The sequence below is a fragment of the Acartia tonsa genome, chromosome 8 (genome assembly GCF_053477335.1).
Source record: "Acartia tonsa isolate MP-2025a chromosome 8, ASM5347733v1, whole genome shotgun sequence".
Lineage (NCBI taxonomy): Eukaryota > Metazoa > Arthropoda > Copepoda > Calanoida > Acartiidae > Acartia > Acartia tonsa.
Genome location: NC_137267.1, coordinates 24,249,989 through 24,264,379, shown reverse-complemented (window position 1 = coordinate 24,264,379; position 14,391 = coordinate 24,249,989). Strand labels below are relative to the sequence as shown.

The 14,391-nt window shown below is 32.0% G+C and overlaps 1 protein-coding gene across 13 annotated transcripts in view; it reads left to right on the top strand.

Moving 5' to 3' along the window:
• Positions 1 to 14,391, top strand: part of LOC145326329 (zinc finger protein castor homolog 1-like) — a 116,864-nt gene that overhangs the window by 90,268 nt on the left and 12,205 nt on the right. For all 13 annotated transcript variants that reach the window (XM_080169631.1, XM_080169628.1, XM_080169636.1 and 10 more), the window contains exons 8-21: positions 1,152 to 1,190; positions 1,348 to 1,461; positions 6,429 to 6,612; positions 6,829 to 6,894; positions 7,303 to 7,371; positions 9,536 to 9,627; positions 10,020 to 10,128; positions 10,803 to 10,957; positions 11,215 to 11,347; positions 11,718 to 11,807; positions 12,191 to 12,279; positions 13,089 to 13,162; positions 13,499 to 13,567; positions 13,897 to 13,961. In XM_080169631.1, coding sequence (XP_080025757.1) covers positions 1,152 to 1,190; positions 1,348 to 1,461; positions 6,429 to 6,612; positions 6,829 to 6,894; positions 7,303 to 7,371; positions 9,536 to 9,627; positions 10,020 to 10,128; positions 10,803 to 10,957; positions 11,215 to 11,347; positions 11,718 to 11,807; positions 12,191 to 12,279; positions 13,089 to 13,162; positions 13,499 to 13,567; positions 13,897 to 13,961 — 1,348 coding nt within the window. The remainder of the gene's footprint in view (positions 1 to 1,151; positions 1,191 to 1,347; positions 1,462 to 6,428; positions 6,613 to 6,828; positions 6,895 to 7,302; positions 7,372 to 9,535; positions 9,628 to 10,019; positions 10,129 to 10,802; positions 10,958 to 11,214; positions 11,348 to 11,717; positions 11,808 to 12,190; positions 12,280 to 13,088; positions 13,163 to 13,498; positions 13,568 to 13,896; positions 13,962 to 14,391) is intronic.

Below are 14,391 nucleotides of genomic sequence, written 5' to 3'. Positions count from 1 at the left end.
GCATAGATTATATTTCTGCTTCTATAAAAATGGATTCAACTCCCTAACTGTTTACCATATTAATTTTTCCCCTTTCTTTATCAAAACATTAATTTACCCTTTTTTTTTGTTTTTAGTAGAAAAGCTTCCCTATAACTAGAATATTTCTCTTTGTCTATCAAATTCTTAAATTATGTGCTATATCAATTTACTAATGAACTAGAAATGAAACTGGTATCCAAAGTTTTATACGCAAGTTCTTTTATTTCTTGGCTTGAAAACTTTGGTACTTTTTTTTATAAAATCTTGATTGTTGTGTTTCAACTTGCTTTGTTTAAACTTTTCAACCAATGATATATATCTAAAAGGGGTGATTTTGTCTATCGTATCATTTGATACGTAGATAAAGTTATTGCCCAATATTTAATTTAAATTGTTTAAATATAACATTAACTAAATAAATCTAAAGATGATTTAAAACATACATTTTTACTACAATTTACTGTTTTTCATAACTAAACTTTAACTCACTAAATATTGCTACGCTTTTTATTGACAACTTTTCTTGTTATAATTTTAGAAGGGTTTACTTTTGTAGGGCAAACGTAAATAATTATGTTTTATTACAAATAGGTTTAAATACGGTGTGCCATCACAATAAGAAAACAACAGAACCGCAAAAGGACGTCATAAGTGGGGGGGGGGGTGGCGCTTACCCCCAGTATTTCCTAGTCTCTTCCTTTTTTCCACCCACTATTATATCCTATCATATAAAGTAGTAAGGTTTTTTGTCTTGGGCATATGATCTCAGCAACTAATCAACCAATGGAGTTTTCTATTTTAGATAAGCTTAACATGGGTCTTCTGGAGGTTATAGCCAATCTATTTTCAGATTTAAGTCTTGGGATGGTTTTAATCTATTATACAATCCCATGCGAAAATAATAGTATGCGAATGTAAGGGCACACTATGAAATATATTAGTTTGTTATTGTTTGAATATGGCACCTTTCAATATTTGGAAATAATATTTATTACCATTTTTATATTTATTCTTTTATTTTAAAAGGAAAATTAATGTTATTATTTTTTCCCTTTTGTTTCAATTCAATGAAATACATATATTGAACCAACTCTATAATAACGCTATTTAAATAATGTATTTATTTTTAGATAATCCGTTGGAATCCTCGAGTTCAAATCCCCCAGAAGGTAAATATCTTTATTTTTAGCGGCGAAACTACTCTACAATTAAATATCCATTTTAACGTCATAATGTAAGAAAAAAGAATGGATTTTTAATATCAATTTAAACCAATTGTAAATATTAAAACATATTCTTTTTAATTTTTCCTATATTAATGTTTAGGTGTACCCCCCGGCCTACTCTCCGCAGTCCTGCAGGGTATCCTACCCCCTCAACACCCCCCAACGCCACCCAGAACCCCGCAGGGATACAAAGACCAGCCTTTCAATGTTTCAGGTAAAAATGCATTGCCTAACTTGTACATTAATTTAAAAAAATGAACTTCATTGAATAATTTTGCTTGAATAAAAGTTGTTTTTTAATAATTTTTATTTTTTGAGTTTAAGCTATTATGATTAAGAATTTATCTTAAAGTGCCATAAAAGCAATTATAGTTTTTATCTTGTTTTGTTGATAAAGAAAATATTATAAACTTGGACATAACATATGTACAATTAAAAGGACGCTCTGTACTTAAAAATGCCTAAAAAGTTACCATGAAACATAAAATATCTTTTTTCAATTGGGCTAAGGGATAGACATACAGCTGAAAAATACTTTTAAAAATCAACAAAACCTCTCGGTGTAAAAGAATTAGATAGTGCAAACTTTAATATATGCAGCTGTAAGTTATAGTCCAAGTAAAAACCTCCAATTTATTTCGTCTACAACTTTAAATACATTTTTGACATTGATTTTCATTGAATATGTTAATTATTAGATGGGAATTATAATTAATGTGCATAAAAAGACCTTTATTTTCAAGATATTTTTGATAAATAAAAGCAGAAATGTCTTTTTAATGGGCAGAACCCTTTCTAAAGCCAACTAGATCGATACAAAGACACAGACGAAAGATATGAAGAAAAATATGTGTTGCAGGGATCTTAAGGGATAAGACAATTTAAAATAAATTGATTAACACCCCAATTATGAAAATAAGAAATTGAAAAGTAACCCTTCTATAGATCAATTATATTGGTGAAAAAGTTTGGACACTATAGGACTAGGTGTTACCAATTAGTTAAGATTTATTAAAATGCCTCAAAGTTTTAGAGTCATTTTTGTCCCTTATGTTTACACAACTTTGGGGACTAGAATGATATGCCCCCCTAACATCCACTCCCTCCTCCATAGCGGTTAGCTACAGTTATTTATATAACATAAACTAAAAAAATATAACTATCCCAGTCCGTGGAACACCCAACGTTTTTTGCTCGAATCTGTTGTGGTATTTTATTCGTTCATACCAAAATGGCATGAAAAGCACTAAACTGCTTTTTTCGTATCATTGTTTGGCCAAGATAAAAGAGAGAAAGAGGGTGGGGGGAGGGAGATAAAAATGAGAAAGATTTTAGAAACAGGATTTGTTTTTTTTATATATTGCACATTGAATTAAAGCCTTTTTTGGGAGGAGTTTTTATTTATTATTAAGAATTGAGTTTGGATTTAAATTATTTTCATTTTGCATTTAGGTAAGTAGTCATTAAGTAAAAGAAAAGAGAAAAAAAATTATAAACTAGCATTAACGATAGACAAAAGGATGGATATTCATATTTACCCACAGAGAAGCTTCGCTTCCACAAATATTTTCTTTGAAATGCCCCTTTTAAATTGACTTTATGTGACCATTTTATAAATCGTGAAAACTTAAAAACATTAAAATAGCAGTGATATTTCTTGGTTTAACAGAGAACTTTACTAATATGTCCTCATTGTTTTGCACGGCGGTTTCCTTCAAAGTTCCTGGTCGAGCACCTAACCCCTCCCCCCTTATTTTTAGATAAGCCGAGGGATCAATTTTGCGATTGTTTAGTTTTTAAAAATAATGGATGAATAAAATCTTTAATCCATTTTTTGTAGTAAAATAATGTGTTTTTATGTGTTACACTTATAACCATGACATTTTTTATAAGCATTATAAAATGGGATATTTACTGACTTTTTATCGACGTTTAGTTGGTTAACTCAAAAACAACAAAAAATACAATTAAGTAAAAATTTTCTGGGAATATCTTCTCAAAAGCTTTGTTTAGATTTACTACTAAGATATTTGTTCACAAAATATAATGCATTTTTTATTAAAATTAAATTCTTTAGGGTTTTGTTTCTGTTGGTCTTTTTTGGCTATAATCCACCGATATTTTACTAATAAGGTTACCAAAAAAAAGTTTCCTCTTGAAATAAACCATTCCATTGGAATTCTAAACCTAGCCCTTGTGGGTTTCTTTAATCTTGTGGTAGCCTAACCTCTACGTTTGGCGGTTCGGTTCTACCTAAAATATTATAATAAACCTTGTCCATCTTTGAAACCTGTTTTAGCTTGATAATCTATCCGTACGTACGGACAGACAGACTTACCCTAATTATAAAGTAGTCGTGCTATGTTAAAAACAGGATACATGCAAATTGATATTTTATGAAATAATAAAATGTTGGCGCAAAATCATAAAATTTTTATATCACATTTAGATTTATCCTGATTAAACTATTTTACAACAGTTTTTTTTCTTGATATTAAATGCTTCCTCTGTTAACCAAGGAAGAATCTTGTTGACAAACAATTTTGATGGTTTATGTCAACTTAATGTTAATTAATCATAAGGGGTAATTTTCAACATAAAGCTGCAGTATTAAAACTGACAGAGTATTATGTTGATATAATTGTAGCAGAATAGTTTAACACGGCAATTTTGGTATTTTACAGCTTCTGTAACAGCCCTGTTGGGCAATACTAGAAAAAAGCTACTTACAAAACTACTCTGAAAAATACTGTCCAAGTTGGACTGGTGGTTTCTCTCGAAGTGCCTTGACCAGCAGAGAACCCTCCCTTCTTATTTCTTTAGTTTAGTTCAGGTTAGGTTATATTAGGTACAGGGTAGCCCCGCAGGATTAGAGCACAGCAGGTATAGGTCCCGCACCTGCAGGGGTTATGCATAGAAAATAAAACTACCTTCCCCCTTATTATCAATTTATGTTCACAATTAAATCTACCTAAAAACTTCCTAGCTTACGCGACTTTAATACTAAAAGCACTTTCACAATCTGCTGATTGAAAAGTCTTTTTGCCATGTATTAAAAAATGTTTATTGATTCGCTTGTCGTAAAAAGACATAGAGTAATATATAGAAGAGTAGTCTTTTTTCCTTTAAAGTAATATTGATTTAGAAAGTAGGGTGACAAAGTGACTCAAAAATCAGCCATGTGACGTCACAAAAATGAGGGAGATGAGAGAAGAAGTGGGAAAAAAGAGATGGACAATCCCTTATTTTTATGACGTCTTTTGGCTGATTTTGAGTCACTTTGTCCCCCTACTATAGAAAGAAAGTTGCTTATATTTTCTCTCCATGTCTTAATTTTTACTTGTGGAAGATTACTTTGTGATCAACTCTTGTGCTTAATGGTTGGATGAATGTACTCTTGTAAGATTACTCTGTGATCAAATCTTGTGCTTAATGGTTTGATGAATGTAATCTTAAGATTACTCTGTGACCAAATCTTGTTCTAAATTGTTGGCTAGATGTACTCATGTAAGATTTCTCTGTGACCAAATCTTGTGCTTAATTGTTAGCTAGATGTACTCTTGTAAGATTACTCTGTGACCAAATCTTGTGCTTAATTGTTGGATAAATGTCCTCTTAAGATTACTCTGTGACCAAATCTTGTTCTAAATTGTTGGCTAGATGTACTCTTGTAAGATTTCTCTGTGACCAAATCTTGTGCTTAATTGTTAGCTAGATGTACTCTTGTAAGATTACTCTGTGACCAAATCTTGTGCCTAATTGTTGGCTAGATGTACTCTTGTAAGATTACTCTATGACCAAATCTTGTTCTTAATTGTTGGCTAGATGTACTCTTGTAAGATTACTCTATGACCAAATCTTGTGCTTAATTGTTGGCTAGATGTACTCTTGTAAGATTACTCTGTGACCAAATCTTGTGCTTAATTGTTGGCTAGATGTACTCTTATAAGATTACTCTGTGACCAAATCTTGTGCTTAATTGTTGGCTAGATGAGTGTGACCACACACAAGTTTACATAAAAGGTGTGCATGCGCTTCCGCATATTAACCTATTTTTTAAAAATCATATTTGCAAAAAATAGAAGTTAAATACAAAGAGTATTGAATGAAGAAAGTTTTTAAATGAAAGAAAAGCGTTCTTTTTAGTCTTACTGATAATATGGTGTTCTGCTGATTTCATATAGTTATGCATTTGAGGAAGTGAGCACACACCCACATAAACCACCCATTCTTACCATGGATTCTAAGAAACTGCAGAATGACTGTAAAAAATCTACAATGCTTGGCTTGTAATTGAGATATCTTATTCTTTTAAAAACTACCTATTATATAAATCTTTCTTATTTTTCTTTATCATTTGCTTATCATATTCTCTTTCGCCTTTCATATGACTTTATCGTCCTTGTTTCTGCTGTGATAATGTAACTATTAAAGGTTGCAGAAACCCGCCGCAATCTCTCTTGTAATAGGATTAAGCTTGTCCAATCAAATTATTGCACAAAGAGAGAGAGACAACACAATTTTTAGACATTCAAAGACATTGATACACGTTTTTAAAAATATTTGGTGGAAGATAGCTAATCATTTATGTTTATTTGACAGTAAAGATTTGCCAACAACCGTTTGAGTTCTCCATTTTAGGAAAGCTTCAGGAGATCCCATGATGGTTTTAGTCCATTTAATTTTGTATTTGAGTCTAAGATGGTTAAGGCTTTTTTACTGTACTACCTCCATTAAATGCTAAGGGCAAAGTAGTAACGTTTTTTTTAAATAGTATTGATTTCATATGTCAAATTCCAACGTCTAACATGTCTACTACAATCTATGTAACTTTGTTAGTGGGACTATAGTTTGTTGATAAAATAACAGCATCAAGGATTAACTAGGAATTAGGATTCTTTTTCAGAACCATTATTTTTTTCCAGATTCGACCTGCCTTGGCCGTTTAGTTTAAGCCAAATTGTAAAAACTTAATCAAGTTGAAAATTAAAAAGACTAAATACATTATTAGATTTTGCAACAGAAAGTTATCATAAGTGCATTAAGCCTTTTTATCAGAGTTTTGCATTTTATGCCTTGTCAGGTTTTAGGCTATTTAATTATTAAATTAGAAAAATAAAACCTTAAAATCTAAGTTTACTATTTAGCCCCCGAAAAATTTAATCAGCTATTTTTTTGTAGGTTTTTCACCAATCCGCTATCTTGGCCCGCAATCCTTACCGCCCCCCTCATTGAACCCGCTGTCTCCGCACGGGCTACAGGCTCCGCTCTCGCCGCATGCCCTATCGCCCCACACCTCCCCCATGCTGACCAGCGTGGGACTGCTGCCTGGCACAAAGATTCACCATGCCTCAGATTATACAAGGTACATTTAATGCTATTTAAAATGTTTAATTCGTTTCTGGTTAATTTAAATTACGATTAGAGCCCCGCATGGGATAGAGAAGCACGTTTTACAAAAAGAGTACAAATAATTTTAACTTATCTATTTATCGGTTTTAGGGATCATCAATAGCATTATCTTAATTAAATAAAACTGAATAATAATTTATCAATTAACTAAATATTATGTTTTTAATAGATATATCAAGAGGTTTGGGTCAAGCATGGAATGTGGTAGTCCAATCTGTAAAGAAATGAATCATAGGTAAATTTTTTTGATTCTTGTTTGTTATGTTCTAATTTTAAAAAAAATTGCTAGCCTTTTAAAAAACCTTGATTTAGGCTTCTTATAACATCCAATAAGGAAAGTCATTTATAAAACCATTTTCAAATGACTTTCGAAAGCGAAGCTTGCTTATACTAAGGGTCTTCCGCACGTTCCGTTTGCAACGGTTAGCTCTTATCGTTAACATAAAAATGTTAGAATTTCAAGTTGTGCATGATTATTCCTATTACGGTTAGGTACAATTTAGAAGGCATAGAAACTATAAATCATTACCAGAAAGTCCGTAGGTTCATTTAAAACATACTATCCTTCACACCCCTGCAACTGACTGCTTCGTTACTTAATTGTCTCGGTTTCATGTAAATAATTTAGATATTATAATTTCAGGGAGCATTTTCACTGCATCGTCCGACTATGTAATGGAAAAGAATTTGCCAAGAAGGAAGAAATGATTAGGTAAATAACTTTTTTTGTCATTCAAAATAAGTAACAACCATCAGACAACCAATCCTTTGAACCAATCCTTTCAAGACCTTCGTCTGGAAGTCCTAACGGTGCATGGTAATGAGTAGCGCCGGTTTTTTGGCAAGGCATTCCCCTTCTTTAATGTTGTGCACCTGATCGTATTCAGCTAGAATCGTGGGTGAACAGTTTTCATATTTTAAAATTTATTTGCAACATCTAATATGTTGATAATTAGCATAAAAAATGAATAAAACATTCAAAATAGAACATGTAATTTTAATATTGGAGTTTCTAGTTTGTGTGTTTTTATCCCAGTTAAACGTGGAATCAAAATTGTTTAAGACGAATTTGACCGTCAAATTAAAAAAGTATTTCAAGAATTAAAATTGGCAGATGTTTATTTTGATATTGACCATAATAATTTTATTAAATAACTCTAAAGGTCCTATTTCGAAAGAATTACAACACCAAAGTTAAACAGGGATATTCTCGACTTCCTGTCACTTTAGCATCATGCAAACTTGTATTAAAATTATCCTGTGCAAAACAAAAGGATTTTGTATTGATACACTCCTATCATACTTTCCTCTCTACTTTACAAACTATATTTATGAATAGACCAATGTTAATTCATAAAAGTTTTTTTTTTACTGCGCAAAACCAGACCCCTCTTCTCTCCCTTTTAACTTATTTGAAAATATAATAAAGGGTAGGGTGAAACTAATGAAAAGGGGGGAAAAGAGTCCTAACAATTACACCCATAGTCGTTTAAGTCTCAACAAATTAGTGAAGGTGGTAGAAAATTAAGAGAAAGGCTAAGCCAACAAAGATATTCACGCATCATATCTAAGCCAATACCTATAAAAAATTCAAAAAAGACATATTTTGGAGGTGGAATTTTTTATTTCAATTAATCCGTTAATGATAAAAAACATTATCATCTTATTGATTTATTAATTTATGCAACACAAAAAAGTAAATTTTATTTCTAAACTATGACATACACTTTTGTATTTGATCTGTAGTATTTGTATTTCCTTGGGCAAAATTTACATCAAACAGAATAAAACGATTGTTTCACATAGCATCGAAACTTTTTAAACAATAAGCTAAACACAAGACGTCCAACTATTTCCAATAGAGAAGATGAATTGAATTTGCAATGTATTCTGCAACTATAATAGTGGCCTCTTCATAAACTACAAACCCTCCCTGGACCTAGGCTTTACTGAAAGAAAACCATATCGGTCCAGCGGTTAGTGAGATCCTTCGGTTCGAACACAGAGACAGAGGCGTCCTGTTACATTTTATATAAATTCTAATAGAAATGTTTGCATAGTAGAACCTTACCACCATAAGACAGACAGACACAATGTCTTTTAGAGTAACTTCCCTGCTAAAATTAGGGAAGGGGCAGGGGAAGTCAACTTTCATAGGTGCATCACCATATTTGATATCGTTCTTTGGACAAAAGACAATTTTTCTGAAAAAGAAAAAAATGAATGTAACATAAACTATCCCCCTCCCCACAACCATTAACCCCATAACCCTTAAAGGCCTCTAAAGTGAAGCCGATATTAGGTTAAATTGTATTGCCTTACAATTCTATATAAACAACCTAAAAAATTTTTTAAAAATACTTTATTCATGTCTCTGGAAGTTGCTGGGAGCTAGATTTAACAATTTCACAAATTAGATTAAAATATTAAAGAAGGGTGGGGGGGGGGGATTTTTATGCAAATTTATATCAGACAATTGACACTGCCCTATTCTTAGGAAGGGGGAATTTAACATGATTTTTTTTACACATTTTTAAATTCATGAATGTAAAAAATAGTTGAATTCATATTTAAACAGGAAAGTTTCTTTATGATGGGTCTGGTCTGTTTATCCTTCTAACTGTCTCCCTTCTGTAATACTGTCTTGTCTACAGAAGGGGTAATTTTGTTTATCATTATTAGGGTGTACGTTAATTTATCGTCCAATATCTTATTCCTTAAGATCCATGAGTTTTAACCATTCTCTCTTTACCTCTCAATTTATACGATATACAAACACCTGTGTAATTACTGAAAGTAACCATCCTTGTTTATTATAAATACTTTAATTTGTAATCATGTAATTAACTGCAAATAGTGATCAAATTAAAATTTAGGCATTCCAAATGGCATCAGAAGATGGACGAGGCTCTGAAGTATGGTTTCAGGAGGGTTACACCTATGGACGATTGTAGTGATCAGTTTCAAGGTACTTTTAAAAAATTTCCCAATGAGTCAATACGCTTTTATCAAAGACAACTTGAAAAAAAGCCTAAAAAAGGGTTCCTTATTTATTAAGTTTCCATTTATTAGGGAGTAGGACGCCTGCCATATTTATGCCTGATTTAGGTAGAAAATAAATAGACTGTGATTTTTAATACAAAAATCCTATGCAATGACGTCCAAGCGTTTATTTGTCAGGGGGGAGGGGGAGGAGAGTAAAATGAGGGATTAAAGAAGTTTTTATTTGGAAGGGGTGGGGGGGGGGGGTGATAATCTAATGTATTTCCAAAATTTTGGAGGTGACTTTTTTTGCAACCTTATGATTAAGGTATATGATCTTATTCCTTATAAATAACAACATATGTTTTTTATTTGCAGATTGTAGCCACAATAAGAAGCAGACCCACTATCACTGTATCCAGGCAGAGGGGTGTGACAAGGTTTATGTCTCAACTTCAGATGTTCAAATGCACTTCAACTACCATAGGTAAACTTTCATATATCTTATTATATAAAGAAGTAAGGTTTTTTTTCTGAAGCTTAAGATTTTTATTTCTATTACACTGATTAAATTTTCTTTTTCAGGAAGCTTCATTTAGGTCCTTATAATTTAAATTTAAGCCTATGGATAGTTTTAAGATCTTTCTGCAATATTCTTTACAATTTACATATAAGCAAGGGTTGCAGACGCTAGTATCTTATTCTAAACCCCTCCCCCACAAATTCAATGTCTAACTTTTAATTGATTATATAGATTCGGGAACCTTAATGGGATAAGACAAAAAACGATAAATTGACCTACATCCCCAATGATGATAAACAAAAATTCCCCATTTAACATTATTATAACAATTTGACTTAATTGTAATGTTTGATTAAAATTTTCGGGTATAGTCCTTTCCACGACATCCCTCCATAAGGAGCGATTCTTCGTATTTTTCACAGTAGCTTTTCTCCTATTTCTAGCCCCTGCGGGGGGCTCTAACCCTGCGGGGCTAATTACCTAACCCTGTGGGGCAATCACCTAACACAATATAACCTAACCTAACCTAACCTAACCTAACCTAAAATAACCTATAAAAAGCCATTTTAAAAATACGAAGAATCGCTCCTTATGAAGGGATTTGGTGGAAAGGACTATACCCAAATTTTCTATTTTAGAAAAGACAATGCAATTCAGCGCGAAGGATTCCTGAGATTTCGTGGATCAGAGGACTGCCAAACGACGTACTGTCCGTACGTCGGGCAGAAAACAACCCACTTCCACTGTAACAGATCAAATTGTCAATTCACCTTTAAAAACAAAGCTGATATGGGTAAGTTCAGCAGGAATAAGATAATCAATGATAAATTATTCTTCCCCTGAACAAAAGTTAATTACTGATTCCAGTTTTTGCTATTGAATATTTTAAAGAAAAAATGTATTGTATTTCGGTTATTTTTCTTTCTCCTTATATCTTTCATTTTTTGGGGGGGTATTTAAAAGTTTTCGATGCGCTTCGCGTCTAGTGTTTTACACAATTTTGATGTGAAATTTTCTACAAAAATTTTTAAAAACTATTTTTGCTTGCAGAAAAGCACAAGAACTACCACATGAAGGATGAACAACTGAACAAGGATGGATTCAAGAAGTTTATAAAGCACGAGCCCTGCGGGTTCTTGGCATGTAAATTTTCCAGAACTCACAATCATATTCATTGCATCAGGTAAGAGAAGTTTTTTTAATGGAAAGAAATGTGGTCTGAAGAACGCAGTCACATAAAGTAGCATCGTTACTGAAAAGCAACATATAACATGGCCCAAGAAAGTCCAAAGGGCTTTGAAACCTTGGCGCAAATGGCCAACATTTTTTTGCAGGTTTTCGAAGGGTTTGGGTTGTTTTTAGGGGTAGAATCTAATATATTTTTAAACATTTTTTAGGTGCATATAAAAAGTTATCAACATTCCCTATAAGAAACTTCATTGTAAATGAGAACCACGCCAATCCAGCAATTTGTGAGATCTTAAACTACAGTCAGAAAGATATCCTGTTACTTTTATGATTTAATAATCAAATCTTTATATCTTCAAATTTAGACCTCAATGTGACTACGTGCTTCACTCCAGTGGACAACTATTCTCACATAAGAGAAAACATGAGAGAAAGGACAACGAAATTTTGCACAGGTAATCTATCTTCTTTGGAATAAGTTATTCTTGTTTTTGTTTATAGGGAAGCTACTCTGTAACTAATTGTGTCTGTCTGAAACTACGATGTTTAATAATTTAAATTGAAACATTAGTCGTATGTAAGCCATTTTCTATCTAATATTCATTATTATTATTGTTAAAATAAATTGTATTTCATTATTTGTAACAACCCTTGAAACAATGTATAGTGTCCAATAAAAAAAAGACGTTATACAACACAAATGACCAATGATAGGCCAGTATACAATTTACCATTGGTCAATTACAATGTATACTGGTCCATCATTGGTCATTTGGATCGTATGACGTCATTTTTTTATTGGACACTATACGCTATTTCACAACCTTTTTATTTGTAGGCCCCGGCCAATTGGTGATGGAAGTATGAGAAGTGAGTTAGGCCTCGCAGATTCTCCCTCTCCTATTCATTTCCAAAGCAATCATCCAGGTGAGGATAAAGTATATTGAAGAACAGATGTGCTTCTTGTATAGCCTAAATATAGAGAGATATTAAAATATCAAAAGGATTGTAAAATATGATGGGAAATAATACATTTTGCTTCAAGTATGATTGTTTTTGAACTGTAGAAAAAATAGATTTTTTTATAAGAATATTGAAGTTCTCATGTATAGCATCATATTACAGACAATTTCCCACGAATATCAAAATAAAAACCATAAGATTAATAAGAATTTTGTTAGCACGGGCACTTCGGAGCTAACAAAACTGGTTTTAGTCATATATATTTTCATTTTAATTGCCGCGGAAAGCTATCTATAAATAACTATTACATGTCTCCGAAGAACATGATTTATATAATATGCTTCTAGTTAAACCTACTCAAAAATTTATTGTGTGAACATTTTATTCCATAAACAAGTTTAAAATAACTTGCTTCAGGGCAAACATTTTACATTTTCACACATTTTAAACTCATTATGTTTTGTTGTGGGAGTCAATTGTACATTTTATTGTTTTATTTGTCTAGCTCATCTATACAGTAATAAAAACCATTACTTTACAACCTCTGGGAAGGTTGCGTGATTTTTACCTCTTTTTAGTAAAAGGCATATTATATTTAACTTTACAATATGACTTAAATATCTTATATGTTTTTTTTATATTGTATGTGATTTCCCAATGAATTTCTATATGTCTGTCTATCTATGATAGCTCATGAATTTGGTTGATATATGTGAATTTAAAGCCAAAAAGATTCATGAAACTTATTTGATTAGAACTTTTTTTCATTCCAGTTTTTGGTCAAGCCTCAACATCTTTCAATGATGAAAGAAAATTGGATTCTCAGATTCCTCTGGCGTTACCTCAGGTAGTATATTAAGGCCAATGACGTCCAAGCTTTTTATTTCTTGTTGGGGGAGTGGGTGTATGAGTTGGGTGTATGTCTGCCCATATATTCATCTGCTTGTCATGGGATACAATGCTCTAACGCTAACTATATAATCTGATATTAGGTTAAGAAACATCCAACAAACAACCAACCCTTTGATTGCACGACCCTTGTCTGAAAGTCTGAAAACTGTGCTTGGTAAAGATTTGGGTCTGTTTATAGGCCAAGGCATACCCACTACCCTCACTATTAGTGTCACAGCCATAGGTTTCATTTTTAACGTCTTTACGACCATAATTTTAAAATATATTTTAGGTGATTCCTGACAACATTTGGGAGAATTATCTGTTAAAATTTGAATCTGACGAAGGATGTGGTTTCCAGGTATTATTAGTTTAATTTGTGCAATTCTGACGGTGGCGCATCTAGCATCAAGGGGCTCTGTTTTGAATAAGAAGAGATGGAGCATGCCTATAGCCTAAAAACATTCCTAAATTTTAAAATAAAATAGCCTAAAACCATTGGGTAAGGTGGGATTTTTTTCCCTAAAGGGTGGGGGTGTCTCAACTCCCAAGAAAGTAGCTTTAAACCACCACAGACATCGTTCTACTTAGCATTATAGATTATCTCTTAATTCTACATGTTTTTTTTACAATAATCAATATATTATTGAAAATTAGTTTTATAACATTTTAAATTCTTTATTATTATAGGAATGTGAAATTGAGGACAGAAAACATTTCCATTGCAAAGACGAGGGATGTGAAACAGTTTTCAGGTAAGAAAATACTAATTGTAGAGCAGCTACGCTACAATTATTACAATACTATAATCATTCTTGTAAAGTTTTAAAAAAGACAAAAAACATAAATTAATGACTTTATGCTCATCGGTTAAAGAAATGAATACAAAAGTTTGAGTTAGTTATCATAACTAGCAATAGAGATAATCACGTTTTCCCAAAACTGTTTTTTAAAGATGGAATGATATATAAAATTATAGAGTAGCTTCTTATATATTTATCACCGAATTAAATACGGAATCCAGAGATGCTTCGCTGCTACTTAATTGTTAGATAATAAAGAAAAAGGGCTACTTTTACACCATAAAGGTAACCTAGTCCAACCCTTTCCATGTTTATTGCTTTAATATCCACAATTTATTATCTTACAAAGATTTTATCTCATGCTTAACTCATAATAAAATGC